The sequence below is a fragment of the Scleropages formosus genome, chromosome 22 (genome assembly GCF_900964775.1).
Source record: "Scleropages formosus chromosome 22, fSclFor1.1, whole genome shotgun sequence".
Lineage (NCBI taxonomy): Eukaryota > Metazoa > Chordata > Actinopteri > Osteoglossiformes > Osteoglossidae > Scleropages > Scleropages formosus.
In genome coordinates this window covers 22939618-22957539 of record NC_041827.1, presented here as the reverse complement: position 1 = coordinate 22957539, position 17922 = coordinate 22939618, and the positions used below count along the sequence as shown (strand labels likewise).

The 17922-nt window shown below is 47.4% G+C and overlaps 1 protein-coding gene across 2 annotated transcripts in view; it reads right to left on the bottom strand.

The window, feature by feature from the left end:
- The window catches only part of srgap3 (SLIT-ROBO Rho GTPase activating protein 3), an 81088-nt gene that overhangs the window by 20880 nt on the left and 42286 nt on the right, over nt 1-17922 (bottom strand). For both annotated transcript variants that reach the window (XM_018734119.2, XM_029247708.1), the window contains exons 3-8: nt 17645-17807; nt 12935-12997; nt 4903-5088; nt 2619-2747; nt 1249-1470; nt 786-887 (exon numbers count right to left, since the gene is read on the bottom strand). In XM_018734119.2, the coding sequence (XP_018589635.2) occupies nt 786-887; nt 1249-1470; nt 2619-2747; nt 4903-5088; nt 12935-12997; nt 17645-17807 (865 nt within the window). The remainder of the gene's footprint in view (nt 1-785; nt 888-1248; nt 1471-2618; nt 2748-4902; nt 5089-12934; nt 12998-17644; nt 17808-17922) is intronic.

Here is a 17922-nt window from a genome sequence, read left to right as displayed (position 1 = left end):
CCCTCCTTGGCAGGAGCACGACGCCCCTCGGGTAACACATCAGTCAGTCCGCCATCTGCATGCGGGGGCTGTGAAGGTAGCGTGGTTGAAACAGCCCCGGGCTCCCTGTCATATACTGCAGAGGTTTACAAAACACCTTCCATTCATTTCATCAGTGTGTTTCATGAACTTCTTGCGTGCTTGCTTATTTATTTAGAGACACGTGTGGCTTATGAGGACCACTTGCGTGTATTTAGTTACTTGATTACCTAGTCATTTATCTCAGATTTGCCACCGTATGTATGTATGTATGCATGTATGTGCCAATGTCGTGTGTGTGTGTGTGTGTGTGTGTCGTACATTTTATACTGCTGCAGATGAGTAGCATTCTTCTCTAGGATTAATAAAGTTTCTTTCATTCATTCATTCATTCATTCATTCATTCATTCATTCATTCCCAACTGTTTAAAACAAAATGATGCGTGTGGGACACGTCATTGACACAGTGCGGTCCGATTGTAAATTGTGATTTCCGTGAGAAACACCGCGCAACCACCCGAAAAACAAAAAATTCCCTCCAAAATTAGATTGAAAAAAAAAAAAATTGAATTCTGGAGAAACACCTCAAGAACAATACCTCAGAAACACCTAATCCATTTGGCATCTGTTTCTCAGAGATACAGTTGTACCGGCAGCGGCGGCGAAATTCACGGTGAATTCTGCGCGGCGCCTTTGAGGAAAACCTCCGCTTCAACAGCAGGAGGACGTGAGCCAGACAGCAGGAGACACGCAGCTCGGTGCCTCACCTCCTCATTCTCAATCTTCAGCGTGGCCAGGCGGGACTGCAGCTGGTGGAATCGCATCAAGAGCTCGGTCTGCACGGGCTGCTGGGCGCTCACCTGGCACACCTGAAGGGGCACATAGTACACGGTCCACACAGCACCATCGCAACGTGCTCACGGGCCAGCCGAGCGTTCGACCGGAGGCCATCGACGCTCACTGTCAGCGTATCCTTCGTGAACAATCAAGTTGCTTCGCTTTGCTACGGGATCATCGTTCGGTTGCAGCTCGGATGTCACTGACAGCAGATTTTCTCCTGTCTATTTATAGGTAGAATCTCAGAAAAGCTGCTGAACATTCAGAATTTTTAGCTGCCTTGCACTTCCTTGGATCACGCCTGAGAAATTCCTCGTCAACGTGGTCTACCGCGGAGCTGGGATCTGAGCCGAGATCCGAGCCCACTCCCACGAGGCTGCCCCGCGGACTCACCTCGTCCCCCATGTGGGGCAGGTACTCAAAGCGCATGGGGGGGCAGAAGACCTGGTTGTAGATGTCCATGACTTTGTGCTTGTCGCTGCGGGCATCCAGGTTGTCCACGGCGTTCTCGATGACGTCCAGGCCCTCGTGGCGCGACGTCTCCAGACTGTACTCCGCCGACAGGTACGTCCTGAAGGTGCGCGCCAGGCTGGCATGGTAACCCAGGTCACAGCACTGAAAAAGGGCAAAACCACACGGTGACCCTGGGCGCCCATCTGTGCTCCAGGGTTAAACCTCAAACACTGGAAGACACCACGGTAGATCCTTACGTTTTACTAGGTTTTACGGAATAATGAACTGCCTAACAGCTTACGCACAATTCTTGTTTATATCGTGAGGCAGCAGAATTACAGCTTTTCCTCTGACCTGAAGCCCATACATCCATTAAAAAGGAGAAAAGGAAATGATTCATGTTGAGCAGTGATGACAGTGGCGCTTGAGCGGTAGACACTACTTCCAAATGATAAGTGGAGCTCAGATAATGAGCACCATGCACATCCGCAGTGAAAGCAGGTGACTCAAGTTAATTAGCCCAATCATAAAGTAGCACAATCAGCCCTGTTTTTAATTACTATTGTGCTTCTTCGTGCACCGAAAGTCACTGCAAGGGCACCAATGAACCGCTCGTGCACGGTGAGGTACACCTGCGTCAAGTCATGCGTTCCTAATGGAACTATTTAGGACAACTGAGAAGAGGTGCGGCAGCAGGTGGCGCAGTAGCCAGAGGTGTCGCCTTGCAGTCGAAAGACCCGGGTTTGAATCCCACCCCCAGCTCTACTGGCCTTAACCAAGGTACTTACAGAACTGCTGCAGCAAAAATCACTCTGCTTCATAAACGGGTAGATAATTATATGACACTCAGTATAAAAACCTGACGTTGCAACTCACTTTGGAGAAAGGCTTTATATAAAACGGATAAATGACGATAAGAAAAGGTGCCGTGGCCTACGGTTTCACCAGGGTACGAATGCAGGTACTGCTGGTGCAGCCCCGCGTCTGTCTGTCTGATACGTTTTATAAAAATGATAAATGTACATCTTCAGCTCACTGATGAGGTCCACTGGGACTGCTTGGTGGACAAAGACATTAAGAAAACAGTTGTGAATCCCTGGGGGGTCTCACAAAGGCAGCACCTCAATTTAGGGTTAAATGATGGATGCTAAGCACTACACAAAAAAGACAGCAGGGACCTTCCCGAAAAGGACGAGTTCTCCTCCAACTCGTCTGCTTATATCGAAGCCAAAATATAATACAATAAACAGAATAGGAATGACTGGAGTTTTTACATATGAGCCTTGGATACGTTCACGAGAGATACTCACGTCGATCATATCAGACACGTCGTGGATATAGTATTTGGCCACAACGGCGTTCGTTGCCGCCAGGTTCAGCAAGTAGTCGTTGCGAGCTTTTGTGCATTTCAGCTTGTTTTCGGAGTACTTGGCCTGTCTCTGGGGATGGAGCGGAACAACATGACAGAAGGAAAATGATCAGATGACAAACCATCAATATGGTGATGTGGCAAAAAGAGCAGAAAAACAGGGACACGAGGCTCAGAGTTCACAGAATCGCAGCGGGGGGTTTGGGGGCATGCAGTGAAACACATCGTCTTTGCTGAACCTTTATTGACCCCAACACCCAACACACACATTTCCAGTAAGGGCCAGCAGGTGGCGTAGCGGTCAGGGCCACCATCTTGCAACTGAAAAATCCACATTTTAATTCCACCTCCTGCTGGAGTGGCCTTGAGAACAGTACTGACCTTGCAGTGCTACAGCAAAACATGAGCCTGCTCTATAAATTGGTAAATACTTGTAAACAGTTTCATATGCAATGTTTACATTTACAGTATTTATTTATCAGATGCTTTTCTCCAAAGCGACTTCCAATGAACTCTATGTAGCGTTATCAGCTCACACACCTTATTCACCGTGGTGACTTACACTGCTAGATACACTACTTACACCGGGTCACTCATCCATACATCAGTGGAACACACACACACACACACACACACACACACACACACACACACACACAACGGGGGAATCTGAAGAGCATGTCTTTGGACTGTGGGAGGAAACCAGAGCACCCGAAGGAAACCCACACAAACACGGGAAGAACATGTAAACTCCACACAGACTGAGCGGGAATCAAACCCACGTCCTCTCACACCACCCAGGCGCTGCGAGACCTGCGCTACTCGCTGTGCTGCCGTTGCAATTTAATATATAATGTCAACATTACAAGTCTGTTTGGACAAAGGCCTCAGCTGAATTGAATATATTTACATGAAATCCATCCATAGGGAGAGCACCTTAAGGGGACCCAGCAGTCCATACTTTATTGTGACATATGTTAGTTGAAACTGCACACGCACGCACGCACGCACAGACACGCAGCAGCAGCAGCAGAAATCTGATAAAAAAAGTCACCAAACATTTCCTCTTTTGATTTTTCTGTATAAAAACAGTTCCGGTGGGATGAGATAGAGCATTCCCTTGTAAATCCACTGAGAGTTTTAGTCTCAGAGATGCCCGCAGTTTTTGGTGCAGTGGTTAAACAAACACATCCCATCTGCTAGTGGACCCAGCTGGAAAACATTACATTTGGTATCAAAAAGAAATAAGCACCCAGCGCAGTCAGCTGGTCTCGCCGCATTAATAATTGATGATAATTCATGAGCGCCACATCGTATCGAAAAACAATGCTCCGGCCAAGCAGCGAAAGCAAATACAGAAAGTCCCTGAAAAACTTCCAGAAAAGTGTGTTAACAGAGATCAAGGTACAAGGAACAGAGAAAATCTTTTAAGACAACTGAGAACATTTCGAATATGCAATCAAGTCTGGTTAATAATTTATTAAAGGACCTCCAAAGTCAAATGTGCCAGAGGGAAAATCCAACTACCCATGTAATTAGCACAGATATTTTAATTTATGTATGTCCCAATACAATGGATGCTGCAGTTTGATCACCGCGTTCTCGGCCTCTCGCAGGTTCGCTCTTGTTTTTGCCATTTTTTGCACATGCTCACTGTCCTCTAGCCTGCAGAATGTGTGTCACCCAGCTGTGAAGCAATGAAGTTCTCCTACTTTATGGGAGGTCTCAGATGGCACAGTCCAGCCCTGCTCCTAATTCGCAATGGTAATTGTGATAACTGCTTGTCCTGGTCAGGGTCATGGGGGTCCAGAGCCTATCCCAGAATCACTGGGGGCAAGGCTGAAGGGCGGTGCACCTTAGATGGGATGCCAGTCCATCACAGAAAATATCATATTATTTATGATAACTGAAAATATTTACCATCATTTTCATGAATGAAAATTATTATAAATATCAATCCTTAGAAATATAGAATAATCCAACATATTGTTGTTATAACTATAACATCAATGACTCATTTATCAATATAAATTACAATAATCCAATAATATAACAGTACAAAAACAAATATTACAGTGAAACAAAACAAGCACCTACTGACAGCACAATGAACCTCACACTGGAGAAGCAGACACAATCGCAGACAACTGAATCATCCGCCCCTGTTCATCTTCATCCGTCTCCCTTCACACCAGGCCCCCGGGCCACTCCTGTGCGGTCCCTACCTTCTCCTTCATCTTCTCGATCTTCCTGACGGAGCTTCGGCGCTGGGGGCGCTCCTCGTGGCGCAGCAGGTTGACGCCAACGTCGCCCACCTTGCTGAACTGCTTCTCCTCCTGCTTCTCAGCCTCCTTCAGCTTGCTCTCTGCACTCAGGCTCTCCGTGTGGTACATGTGGTAGGTCTTCATCACCTGGGGAGGAAGAGGAGGTGGGAGCGCGACGATCAGACATCTCAAGGGTTACGGCAACGTTCGGCAGCATCGCTTTGCTTCATCAATACTTGAAGACTGAAACACACATGAAGCACTGAAGACCCCGGCCCTCAAGGTGATGCCGACTCTGCCACGGGTGTAGACACACGACACAGTGATGAACACTTGCTACAAGAGTCATATGGACCCACTGCCGCTCTCTGTGCCGGAAGCCTATCGCAATTCCCGTAACGGTTTTGGTAATGGGACCTGGTATTGATATGCATGAGTGTGAAACACAGACGGGCAACAGAACCCCTATGGCCAGGAGTGGGGAATGAAGATCCTGGACTCATGCACCCCCCCCACCCCCATGAACACAAGACTGAGCATCTAGCACAAGCCATGCTTCATGAACAGAGCATCAAGGCTTTCTTAAAATATTTAATTTAAAAAAATCTTAAATTGTTCTTTTTTTTGACAGTTGGAACTGCAGGAATTGGGTTTGAATCCTTGATTTGCACAAGAGATTTAACCCCAAACTGGTACAGTAAAAACTATCCCTCTGTATAAATGGGTAAATAGCTGCAAATAGGGGAGAATACAAACTTCATACTGTAAGTCGCTTCGGACAATAGAACTGGCTAAATGAAACACTAATAAATAACTGCAAGTAGCCTACGTTATTATTATTATTATTATTATTGTTGATGTTATTATTATTATTACTAGCAGTAGTAGTAAAATGCCTTCATAATGGTCTCTATTTGCAATAGATAAACGAGACGGTGAAGCCGAAGCAATATTCTCCTCTTCTGGATGTTGTCCCGACAGCTACCCTCCCCCCCGTCTGACCCTCGGGACCACTGGTGCTGTGCTGTGTTACGGTGGGGGGGCTTTCTGCTCCGCTGCTCAGGCGTGTCACAGCCCCCACCCACCCTCCTCAAACCGTGCGCTGTACGGCTAACAGATGCCAGTCTGTCACCGTTCGGAGCCAAGGGCTGATAGGAAGTGCAGGGCCTTGGTGCGCCTTCTAAGCGCACATCTGGGCTGACCCTTGACCCCTTGCGGCAAGACGACCTCTGCGGTCGAGTCTCTGGACCTGGAGTGTTTCCCCACACAAACTTTGCTTTTTCAATGTCCGTTTCTCCGCTGAGCAGCACTGCAGCATGAGCCCCAGGTTTCATTGTCATCTTAGAGCTGCGGTGGGTTTTCCACCCCCCAGGATGCAGACAACCCACCCCACATACACACACTCTCCCAGAAGGCAAACACAGATGTCTGTGCTGTAAAGCCGCAGCCCCCCGCTCTAATTAAGGCACAGGTGCACAGATCACCCCCCATCCGCACCTCCAGCGGTGCCCCAGCGAGCGCCGCCCACTCGTATGTGCAGAACCAGCCGCGCCCATCTCCAGAAGCGACACGGCCCTGTAAAGTCATCAAGCAGGCCGTTCAAGTCCGGCGCGCATACATGCGTACGGCATGTTTTTCTGTGCGTGTGTGCGTGAGGTACGAATACTTTTCGTGCGTCTATATGAACGTGCGTTTCCGAATGCGTACGTCATCGCACACGTGCACATGTGCGCCTGTGAGTTTAACGACATCGCCAGCAAAAAACACCAGGAGCCACTGGCAAAACGGTAATGCGGTAAAGTACCTCTCAGCTGTAGCGAGCACCTTCGCCAACGCTGTCCCCATTCACCACAGACGCACGTGGACACGCGCGGAGGAAACTCCCGTGGGCCCGATCACATTCACCGCACAAAGAGTCCGTTTAAACTGGAGGCGCTCGGTCATTTTTAGTGGTTCTACGAAACGGTTTATAACAGTAATGTGTCCTCCTCACACAGCAATCACTAAGGAGAATTACATCAGTTCCTAGCTATGAATTCCACTTTCTATGACCGTGCAGCGTGATTTGGGAAGGAAGGGCTATTTAGATGCAGGTAATAATGCCATGTGCGACTTTGATTCACTCTGGGCACAGACTGCAAGCGGCGAATACAAATAAAGAGAAACCCACATTTTTCCTGGTGGTGGAAGATCTCATATTGCAGAATTTGGGTTAAAAACTAGGTCAGCACTGGCTTTCTCCATAGCTGTCAATCTCCTCTTCCGAAGGCAAAAAGGGTTTCCTAGCAACTTTGAGTCACGGTGCCAAAACGAAGGAGACTGTAAAGGGAGGAGAGAAAATCACGCGTGTGAACAAGTAGGTCGGTTGAAATCGAGCCGTCTGCGTTTCCTCTGTTGCAGCTTCTCCTTCTGTCGTTTCCTGGGATAATAGCTTGTGTCCGTTTGATGGTTGGAACAGAGGGACAAAATGGGTCCAATGAAAGCACTCGATTTCATCCAGCCATCCATCCAGAGCCTATCTCGAAACCATAGGGTGTGAGGCAGGGTACACCTGGGGTGGGATGCCAGCCCATCTCAGGGCAATCACACACCTTCATAGCCCCTGGAGGCGAACCCACAATGAAATTACATACCGCATAGCACTGGGTGAATTTTACATCCCTCGGTTTTAGAATTCCAGACGCAAGTTACATGATTCTCGTTGCTGAAAAAATAACGTTATATATATATATATATATATATATATATAACAGCGAGCACCAATTCTCTCAGCTTTGGATCTGAAAACAATCAGGAGCAAACTCATCCTGAGTGCATTTAGTGCTACCATCTTTTGACAGAAGAAAAACTCCATCTTATTCATCTTAATCCAGAGAAAAATCCTTCAAAGCCATCCGTGTTTTCACCAGGGTACCTCAGCAAAATCTCTGCTCGCACTCTCACACACTTTCTAAAGAATCCCGCTCAGAAACGCCTTGCAATTCAAAATCTCAAAAATCACCACGCATCCAATCTGTAACAAGTTTCGCAGCTTGTGCAGCGGAAAATATTCTTGCCATCTTGCAGGCAAAAGCAACAAAATGGCTGACAGGAAGTGTGCGATGACATCACGCTTCAAAAAGGAAGAGGCATCGGTGCACTGGAAACAGAGTGAGGCGCAGATACGCAAAGACACGCTTTGACCCCTAAAAAGCTTTGAACGCAATTTAAAAAACTGACAACGGAGTTTGAACTTGCCCCAAATTAACCTCAGAGGGACGGGGACACACTACAGACGGTTCGGAGGCACCGGTTCACCCGAAACGGTTTCTTCCCACCCCGGGAGGAAACTAATACGCTACACGCGTTAGCACGTTTCGCTTTTCCGAGCACCTTTCCTTACGTCAAGCGCAGGTGAGATAGCTTGCTTTGAAAAATGAGCTGCGGCAGAAACGTGACGCGCCCTTTATCGACGGCCTTTTCTTCGACGTCCCCCAGATATTTATATCCGTCGGTTCATCCTTGGAGGTTCCTGCTCGGAGAATCCGCCACCCGTTTCCATCCATCAGATGCAGGTCGCCTCCGCAAACACGGCAACCCCCAGAAAGGCTATTACAGCAGCTGTCAAAATGACAAACGCAACGGCAGGCTGGAGGGGAACGTGAAGGAACGCGTCTCGCTCCCTTTAAAAAATGCCTCGATTTCCCTTCGACGTACAGTAAGACGAGCAACGTGCCGGCAGAGGTACCGGGCCGCTCGAGACCTGGACTTTTGAAGGCTGCTTCATTTCCATAACTCGTTAGAGCGGAAAATACAAAGCGGCTCAAACCATTATGGCCCGATTTGCAAAGGGAAAGATCGCTGGGCTTCATTATGGGAGCCGAGGGCTTTAAAAGGAGAACATTTGGGAACAAGTGCTGTACCTTAAAAAAGAGCAATAAATCCAGGCAGGTAATTGGCTCCCTGGCGCAATGACTGATTTCGGCTCTTTCTCCCCGAGTTTTTCCATTTTGCCTTTTTTTTCTGCAGTACGTTGAACTTTTTCTTCATAACAAGCACGAGTGTGAAACAAAACAGGTTTGTGTAGGAACTCCCATTAGAAAGAGATCAAGACATTATATCTCTCAAAAAAAAATCTCAGAGAAACTGTTCCCATGCTCTTTTATATTTCTGCATTTTATAATTGAGTCAAGCCTTTCGATTTGCTCGGCAGGCACCCGCGTACATCATCTCCCCCCACTCCCACCTCCACCCCCACCCCCCTGACAAGCCACACTTTCCTAAACCAGGTATTGAGAATGCTGAAAATTAACCCATTCATGGAACTACTCAGAAATACCACAAACATCAGAACACTGAAATGATAAATATATGACACGTATTATAGCAGAAACACCAGATAGGAACAAAATGCAGTTATATTGTATATACTGTATGCTCTACATATGTAGTGTACGCATACCATAGTGCCTACACTGTACTGTACACTGTTTTGCATAGAGTATTCAGACATGTCTGACCTCAGTTAGCTTAATATTGCCTTTGATGTTATGATCATAACACACAGAAAAGCATCTGTGAAGGCTTAAAATTAGCCTTGTTTTTTCAAGGAATGAGAACATTTGCTGTTTTAATTAATCATGACTGGCGACAAAAATGTGACTCATGCATCTGTTGAGATTTAATAATTCCAGTACATGTGGTATGGGGTCTATGAAGTACTTGAGTGAAGTCAAAAAGTGGAAACAGCATGAAATATATAAAGAAGCAGTCAGAGACCTCGTCTCCCTAAAGACTCGACCCCACTAATTGTAATCATGATACGGGCGGTTTCAGGGCTGCACACTGAGGATCTCAGAGGCTGTTTCAGTTTTTTTACATTTACATTTATTCATTTAGCAGACGCTTTTGTCCAAAGCGACGTACATCTCAGCAAAAGTACAATTTATGCATTACATTAAGAGAAAGAGACACAGCTGCAGACATGTGACTCAGGTAAACCTAATTTGTTACCTACCACTTGCTGCACCGAGGTTCATCGTTCAAGTAGGTGCATAAAATACAGGACAGCCAAATCCTGATACCCTCCTACCACTTTTTTTTTTTTTTTAAATAATATTAAGATACACAAGCAAGCAAATACAATGCCGGAGTAGTGGCTGAATAGAGACTGCATCTGGGGATGCTCATGAAGTTACGACGCGTGAACATTTACACCGTACATGAGCTGAAGAGATCTTGGGTGAAATGAGTCCGGAAAACATAAGTTTTCAGACCCTTCTTGAATGTAGACAGAGTTTCCGCAGTTCTGAGTGAGAGGGGAAGGTTGTTCCACCACAACGGAGCCAGAACCGAGAACCTCCGTGCTTTTTGAATCAGCGGAATATTCTACAAACTTGAGTGAGAAAAGAGGCTTTAGTTTTGAGAGACTGAAAAAATTAACACCATGGTAAAGTACTGAATTGGGGGCAGAGGGAACGGATAATATATACTGATTGGAACCATGACCTTACAGACAAAGGACTTGTGTTTGACTTCCCTCCCCTGCCGTACTACCCTTCATCAGCATATTTACTCTGAATTGATACAGTAAAAATTACCCTGCTGCATAAATGGCTCAACCAGTGTAAGCAGTTTAGTAAGCGGCTTAAACACAAAACGTAACGTTTCTTCATCCAATATGGAGGAAAAACAGCGAATCAAACACTTACATTTAGCTGGTGCTTCTTTCCGAAGCGACTGTCAAGGTTACAATTATTTACCCATTTATACAGCAGGGTAATTTTACTGGAACAACTTTAAGGTAAGTACCTGTCCCTTTTGTAATGTAAATTGCAGAGTAAAACACACGTTAAATTCTCAAATCAAGCACGTTCAGATTTGTCCAGCTGAAGACCTCAGGACCCCAGACCTTGTGAGCAAACGGTCGAAGCAACACGAACTCGAACACGTAATGAAAGAGGGCGACACTTACAGTCGGTGCGATGCCAATGAAACAGATGACTATTATCATACTGTAATTTGAACAGACCGCAAAGGGTCAATTATATGTCATTGTATTCCCTCTTAAATGGGTTTTGTGTGTGTGTGTGTGTGTGTGTGTGGCCCAGTTCGCTGTGTGCATCCAAACAACCGGAGATAAAATTTCCCCCCATCTTCACAGTTTCTCATGTGGATGACTTTCCTCACACAGAAACTCGGCCGTTACGCGAGTTTCTACAACACAAACTGCTTCACGTTCGCCTGGGAAACGGGAGGGAAACCCGCGTTGGGTTAGACGTGACTTCATCTCCGAGGTGTCTTAGGGCGGTGCGCAGAGGAACACGCGCGACATCACTCGCGCTACTAGAATAAAGAAGTCAACATTATGTACAAATACAGACAATAGAGAAAAAGTAAAGAAAGACTTCTTGCTGGAAGATGAATAAGTGTGAGCAAATAAGACTGCGGTCAAAAGCGCGTGGATGGAGGAACAAAGGGAGAAGACAGAGGAGAAGCTTTTAGTTATTTACAGTATAATTTATTTATTTAATATAATTACATATTTAAGTCATACTTTTACCGGACTATTTTATGAATTTAACGTGTATTTAAACCATGCTAAAATTTTCATTACGATAATAATTAAATTTGCTATAGATTTGGTCCAGTTTTCAGTGGTCTGTCCCAGCCCTGTTTTCCCATATTTTCGCTGTGCCATTTTGCACAACGCGCTGTTTTGCAGGAGCGCGCATCCTATTGCATTATGGCAGACACCACTGTCTGTGTTTTGGCCAAAAAAACATCAAGCAACAAAAGGAAAATACACCTTCAGTAACAACAGGCTGAAAACTGCTTTCTGACGCATGTTTTGCCCGAACCTGCCACCTACAGCCCTACGGCCCTACAGCACCGCAGAGGGCGGCGGTTCCTGCTCGGCACGTGCGGATTTTCAAGGCTTGGCTGACGTGAGGCACCGAGATGGATTTCTTCTCTTTCTTTTGCCAAAGTCTGCCCTGTGATTACTGGCTGCTCTGACGTTTCGTGAAAAAGTGCTCTCCCTTTCTGGTGACACAGCACGCTCCATCGGGGCGGGGGAACAAGGGCTTTACAGGAACAACTCAAGCGCTGGGAACCAGTCCAGCCGTGGGAGTGGTGCCCCCTTCCATGAGTAATTCCCAAGGAACGGGGTTAAAACTCAAAGGTGTATAATCTGCCCTCTGGCTCATGCCGCTCATCACAGGGATGAGTCCGTGCAGGACGAGCACCTCGATGCTGATTCTGCACGTCTGCTCTGGCGTGTCTACAACCGGCTCCGCTGCAGCGGGGAGAGCAAGCTGAGGCAATAGTCTAGTCACCAGCGGCAGGTAAAATTCGCATAAATCCACATCTGCTACTTCTACTGTTTAGTGCTGCCTGTGACACATCATCTGTCCATCCATGCATGCATCGATAATCAATACTTGTCTAGCGAGGGGTCATGGTGGTCCAGAGCCTGTCCTGGGGGTATAGATACACCCTGGATGCAGAGCAGGCACATACACAGACACACACAGTTTGGGCAGTCACCAATTCACCTGAAAAATGTCTTTGGACTGTGGGTGGAAACCAGAGCATCCAGAGGAAACCCACAATGACATAATGAGAAGAATCAAACGCCACAAAAATCTGTCCACACTCAAGCCCACATCTGAACTCACTACCCAAATGCTACGACACAACCCACTGCACCGTTGTGTCACATATTGAAATGTGTCTGCAGAAAGGAGAGGATAAGAGACATTGCCTGGGGATCACATATTCCTCCCGCAAGAGGCAGAGGGAAAATGCTAAACTGTGATTGGTCAACACGGGCAACAGAGCTGTTCATCATCCTGCTAACCAATCAGACACGAGGTGCCGTACTGGCCCTGCAGCCTGATAGGCCAGTGCTGTGCGGTGCAGGGCGGTGCTAAGAAGACGACGTCCCAGCGAGCTTTCAGGTAACTGCAGACAGACAGGTGAAGAGGAGCAGGAACCAGAAGAGGCTACTCACAGTGTAGAGCTCGTTTGTGACCTTCACCAGCTCCTCGTGCATCTGGATTCCAATGTCTTTGCTCTGAAAATCAAACAAACGAGACGACATTGAGGGAAGGGGTCGAGAACATCACTGCCACGAGTTTCGGCACGGAATTTGTCACTTTCGCTGTACTTATTTTTGAAAGCAGACTCAGGTCTAAAGCTGTTGGAGAATCAAAAAGCACAGTATTAGTTGGTATGTTCAGAATAATACAGCGGCTCCTCCCTTTACAGCGAGCTTGCAAATGTTCAAGAGTTTGTTTTTGTATTCCTGTATCTTTATTATTCTGTTGAGTTTGTCCAGCGTTTGTCTGACCAAGCATCACCGCTGATGCTCTTTCTCCAGGCCCTAATTCCAACCCATCTCCATAGTTTACCGTCCAACTGGTCTGCGGACGTCTCGTAACTAAGTCCCAGAAAGAAGGTCGGTAGCATTAACAAAACAAGTGGCTTTTCAGCAGTTTCCCTTCAGCAGAAGAGGTTTTAGTTTGAACAAAGAGGTTCTGGCGAATGAGAACTTCTGACTGCTTCACCACGGAATCGACGCCTCTTCCGGGCAACGAAACCCGCGAGTCACATCGGAACTGCAGCCAAGCAAACCGAAATGCAACGGCGAGAGCAACGTGCTGCGTATTGCCCAGAGCTCACTCGCAGCATGGAAACGAGCAAGAGAATCGAATGTGGGTAAAAACAAGAGCAGAAAGACCAGATCTGGGGCAGGGGGACTCCGGCGGCCAGAACGACCGCTGAACTGAACGAAAAAATCCGAAGTTCACGTTTTCTCGCTTTGCGGACGTGAAACTGACGTTGCGTTATTCTCACTCTCTTGTGGTTGCTATTTGCTCTCGGCACTTAGTGGCAGATTTTTCTCCGACGGGTGGCGTGAACGGTTCGGGTACGACTGCAACAGTGGGGGCTCCGATCGCAGAGACGTCGCCCCCTACAGCAGAGCACGGCGCCCATACACGGCCGGTGACCAACGATCCCTCAAGCTCACTCGGACATAGCGAGCAAAAAAAAATCCTGCAACCATCAACCGTGTTGTCTGGCAAACGCATCGTGTGACAGTTAAATGTGACGCACGCTGGGCCCGACCGTTTGTTCATAACTGGATTTGTTAGTAAATTGAAAGTCGCTCTAACCGTGTCACAAAAATTAAAGTTGAATAATTCACACGTCCACCGACATTCTAACATGTTACATCCTGTACAAACTCCAGACAAAGCTACAGTGAATTAAAGAAATACGCTGTAACACTTCCGCCCATCCATTTCCACGCATCTCGATGATGAGCGTCCTTTTCCATACATATTGTCCACGTGATGCACTCTGCATTTTCTCTGAGATGTACATCACTTTGGAGAAAACTGTCTGCTAAATGAATACATGTAAACAGGTGGCACGGTGGCACAGCGAGTAGCGCTGCTGTCTCATAGCGCCTGGGTGGTGAGAGAGGACGTGTGGAGTTTGCATGCTGTCTGCGTGGATGTGCTCTGGTTTCCTCCCACACTCCAAAGACATGCTGTTCAGGTCCCCCCATAGTGTGTGAGTGACAGAGAGAGTGTGTGTGTTCCACTGATGTATGGATGAGTGACCCAGTGTAACTAGTGTATCTAGCAGTGTAAGTCACCGCAGTGAATAAGGTGTGTGGACTGGTAACACTACATAGAGTTCACTGGAAGTTGCTTTGGAGAAAAGTGTCTGATGAATAAATAAACATAAATATTCAAGTAGTCCAAACATTAAGGCTGGTTGCCAGTAGGTATATGGATGCCACAAAGTGATCCTGTGATCAGTCGTCTCCAATTTGTCGATATTCTCAGTCTGGCGACTCCCAGACAAATGGGAGTGTTTGCACTCTTGCAGCTGTTCTCTTTTCTTTCCCTTTGTGCTCACAAAATAATCTCACATTTCTACTGATCCAGTGTAGTTTTCCTCTTTTTATCAAATACCAACTCAGCGGTTTCTATACACTCACCCCTTCGAGTCTTAATTTCAGTTGTTTAAGAGGCTTCCGTCCCCAGACATGAAGTTTCCACTTACAGCATCACGTTTCCCCAACTTGATGCCAGGCAGAGTCCTGCTCTCCCAAGAAGCCCCCTTCTGCTCATAAATCATCATGGACTTTAATACATAGAGATCAATACTTCAATACATGCCCCCGAAGCCCATAGGTAACAGCGGTGTCATTCGGAGCATTGTTTTATAAGCAGGGATATTCTCTGCAGACACTGCACATGCTCACAAACGGACACTCTTCTTCATCTTCATCTTCGCCGCAAACACAAGATGACAGCCCAAGGTCTGGGTGCTGTAAGTGGCTGCAGTGAGATTGCCACGATCCTTCGAGATCCCGCTCCACACTCTTCTCGGTCCCCCACAGGCCCCTCCCACCTCAGTACTTCAACCATAAGCGACTATCATCTTAAATCACTGTCACAGTCTCAGACCAAACTAACATTTTGTCTGGAACAAAGGCTTTCGCGACCAACCGCTGCGTGGAGACCTCAGGTTTCATACATTAAAAAAAAAAAGCAGTACTTGCACTTGAATTCAATACGCTGTTTCATACATTTTTCATTCATTGATTTACAACGGAACCGCACAGGATCGGAGCGACACAGAGGCGGGACCAGTACACCATTTCACCAAGGGTGTGATCACGTAGCACTGTCTAAGGCAGGGACGTCCAACACGAGGCCCAAGGGCTACGTGCGACCTGCCATTTCATATAATTTGGTCCATGAGAACGGGCTTGGCGTAGGGAAGGAGGGCTGGAACCCTCGCACTAGTGCCAGTCGGTACTGGCTTCTTTTTTTTTTTTTTTTTAATTTATTTTTGCAGAAATGACTGCTATTGTTGAAGCACCTTCTGCAAAAAACACTCCCCAGAGATGGAGAACAAACAGCTGCAGGACGAAGGCTGTGAAGCTGTCCAAGTAAGTGAAACACCCTGCCGTCTCGCCCCATCCTCTCACTTTCTCTCTCCACCAGGCTTCGGGGGACACCCCTTGTCGAGCTCTCTGTGTTTATGGTTTACTCGGATATCGAACTGCAATTGTGGTACATGGAACCCCTCCTTTGCCAGAGAGCTAAAGGGCCCATTTGGCAGAGGCTGAATAGTGCCTGTGGCCCCCAAAGCTATTGCATCGCAAGGAAGAAAAAAAAAAAAAAAAAAAACACACACAACAACACAGATGGGACACGGAGCGTGTCGGCGCGCACAAAAACTAGGTTACAAACACAGTATGGAGGCGTCGCTCAAAAAAATAACATCCCAGAAATGCCAGACAAGACAGACAGCCACCTGGGCGTCAACAGCGAACTCACACACTTTCCCTCTCTGCTTCCCCGTGGGACTCAAGCGTTCATCATCAACATGCGACGGTGCGCAGGCAGTTTGCACACTTCACATCATCTCACAAGGATGGAGTGCGGCCGCAATTTATAACAGCCAATGGCTGTACGACATCTCAGAAAAACGCCTTGTGGGAGTCCAAGTAGGAAATGTTCGGAAGTGACATGGCACAGATACTTTAGGAAAAAAAAAACAAAAAAAAAGAAAAGCTTGAATTTAGCTGGCTGTTGTGTGTGTGTGTGTGTGTGTGTGTGTGCGCGTGTGTGTGTGTGTGTGTGTGTGGCGTGCGCACGCAAGAGCTCCTAACAAAACTTGATCTCCTTCGGAAGAAAATGGTGACGACTGGAACATTTTTCCTGGATGTACAGAGCTGATGTTAATGAAAAAGGCAGAGTGATAAATAAACGGGCGCTTTTTTTTTTTTTTTACGTGGCCTCACGCCCGGAAGCCCGTCTTCAAAAAAAGCGAATCCCGAACGCGTCGACACGGACAAAGGAAATGGGTCATTCGTCTCAGCAACGGCATCGAGCGGCACCGTTTTTGCTTCGCACCTTGTCGGCCTGCTGGGTGCAGTTTGCGAAGGACGTGACGGGGGGGCTTCCTGCGGTACCGGACACCGGAGGCCCACCTACAGGAAGCCCCGCCAGGTGTAAACACTGGGCCGTGTTTGAGTCAGACCTCAGGCTTTCCTGCAATGTGCTGACCGAGCTAACCCCCCCAACAGGAAGGTGCAAAAAAAACACGTGCCCCCGCCCCCCCGCTCCGCTCGGAAAGGCCTTCCCGCTGCACTGCGCACTTGACTCAGGTCAACGATCAATTTTAAATTCACACTTTATTCAGGGCACTGCTGAGGAACACAGCTGTGAAACCGTGAGCACTTGAAGCTGCTGCCCTCCACTCAAATGACCAGGGTTTGAACCCATCCTCCTGCTGTAGTACCCTTGAGCAAGGTACCTACCCAGAACTGATGCGGTAAAAATTACCCAGCTATATAAATGGATCAATTGTTGCCGGTGGCTTAACACTGTAAGTCACACACATACACATACAAACACACACACATTTTCAGAACCGCTCGTCCCATACAGGGTCACGGGGAACCGGAGCCAATCCGGTAACACAGGGCGTAAGGCCGGAGGGAGAGGGGACACACCCAGGACGGGACGCCAGTCCGTCGCAAGGCACCCCAAGAGGGACTCGAACCACAGACCCACCGAAGAGCAGGACCCGGTCCAACCCACTGCGCCCCCCCACTGTAAGTCATGTCAGATAAAAATAGTAATAATAATGAGAGTGTGTGTGTGTTAAGAGGACCTTCTGTGGGACTGACCTTCTTGAAGAGCCTGATGACATCCTCGCTGATCTGCGAGAGACGCACAATGACATTGTTCACGTAGATGTCGCTGAGAGTGGCATGGTCGCGGCTCTCTCGCCGGGTCTGGTTCAGAACCAAGTACCAGCAGTTCACGGAGGACAGGAGATGCTGGTCCTTCCTGCAGCAGAAAAGATCGAGAAAAAGAAAAAAAGAGCATTGACACCTTTCAAAGCATCAGTTCACACTTCTCTTTTTCTGCTCGCTGCTTTTTAACACTCTTAGATTGCACCTCG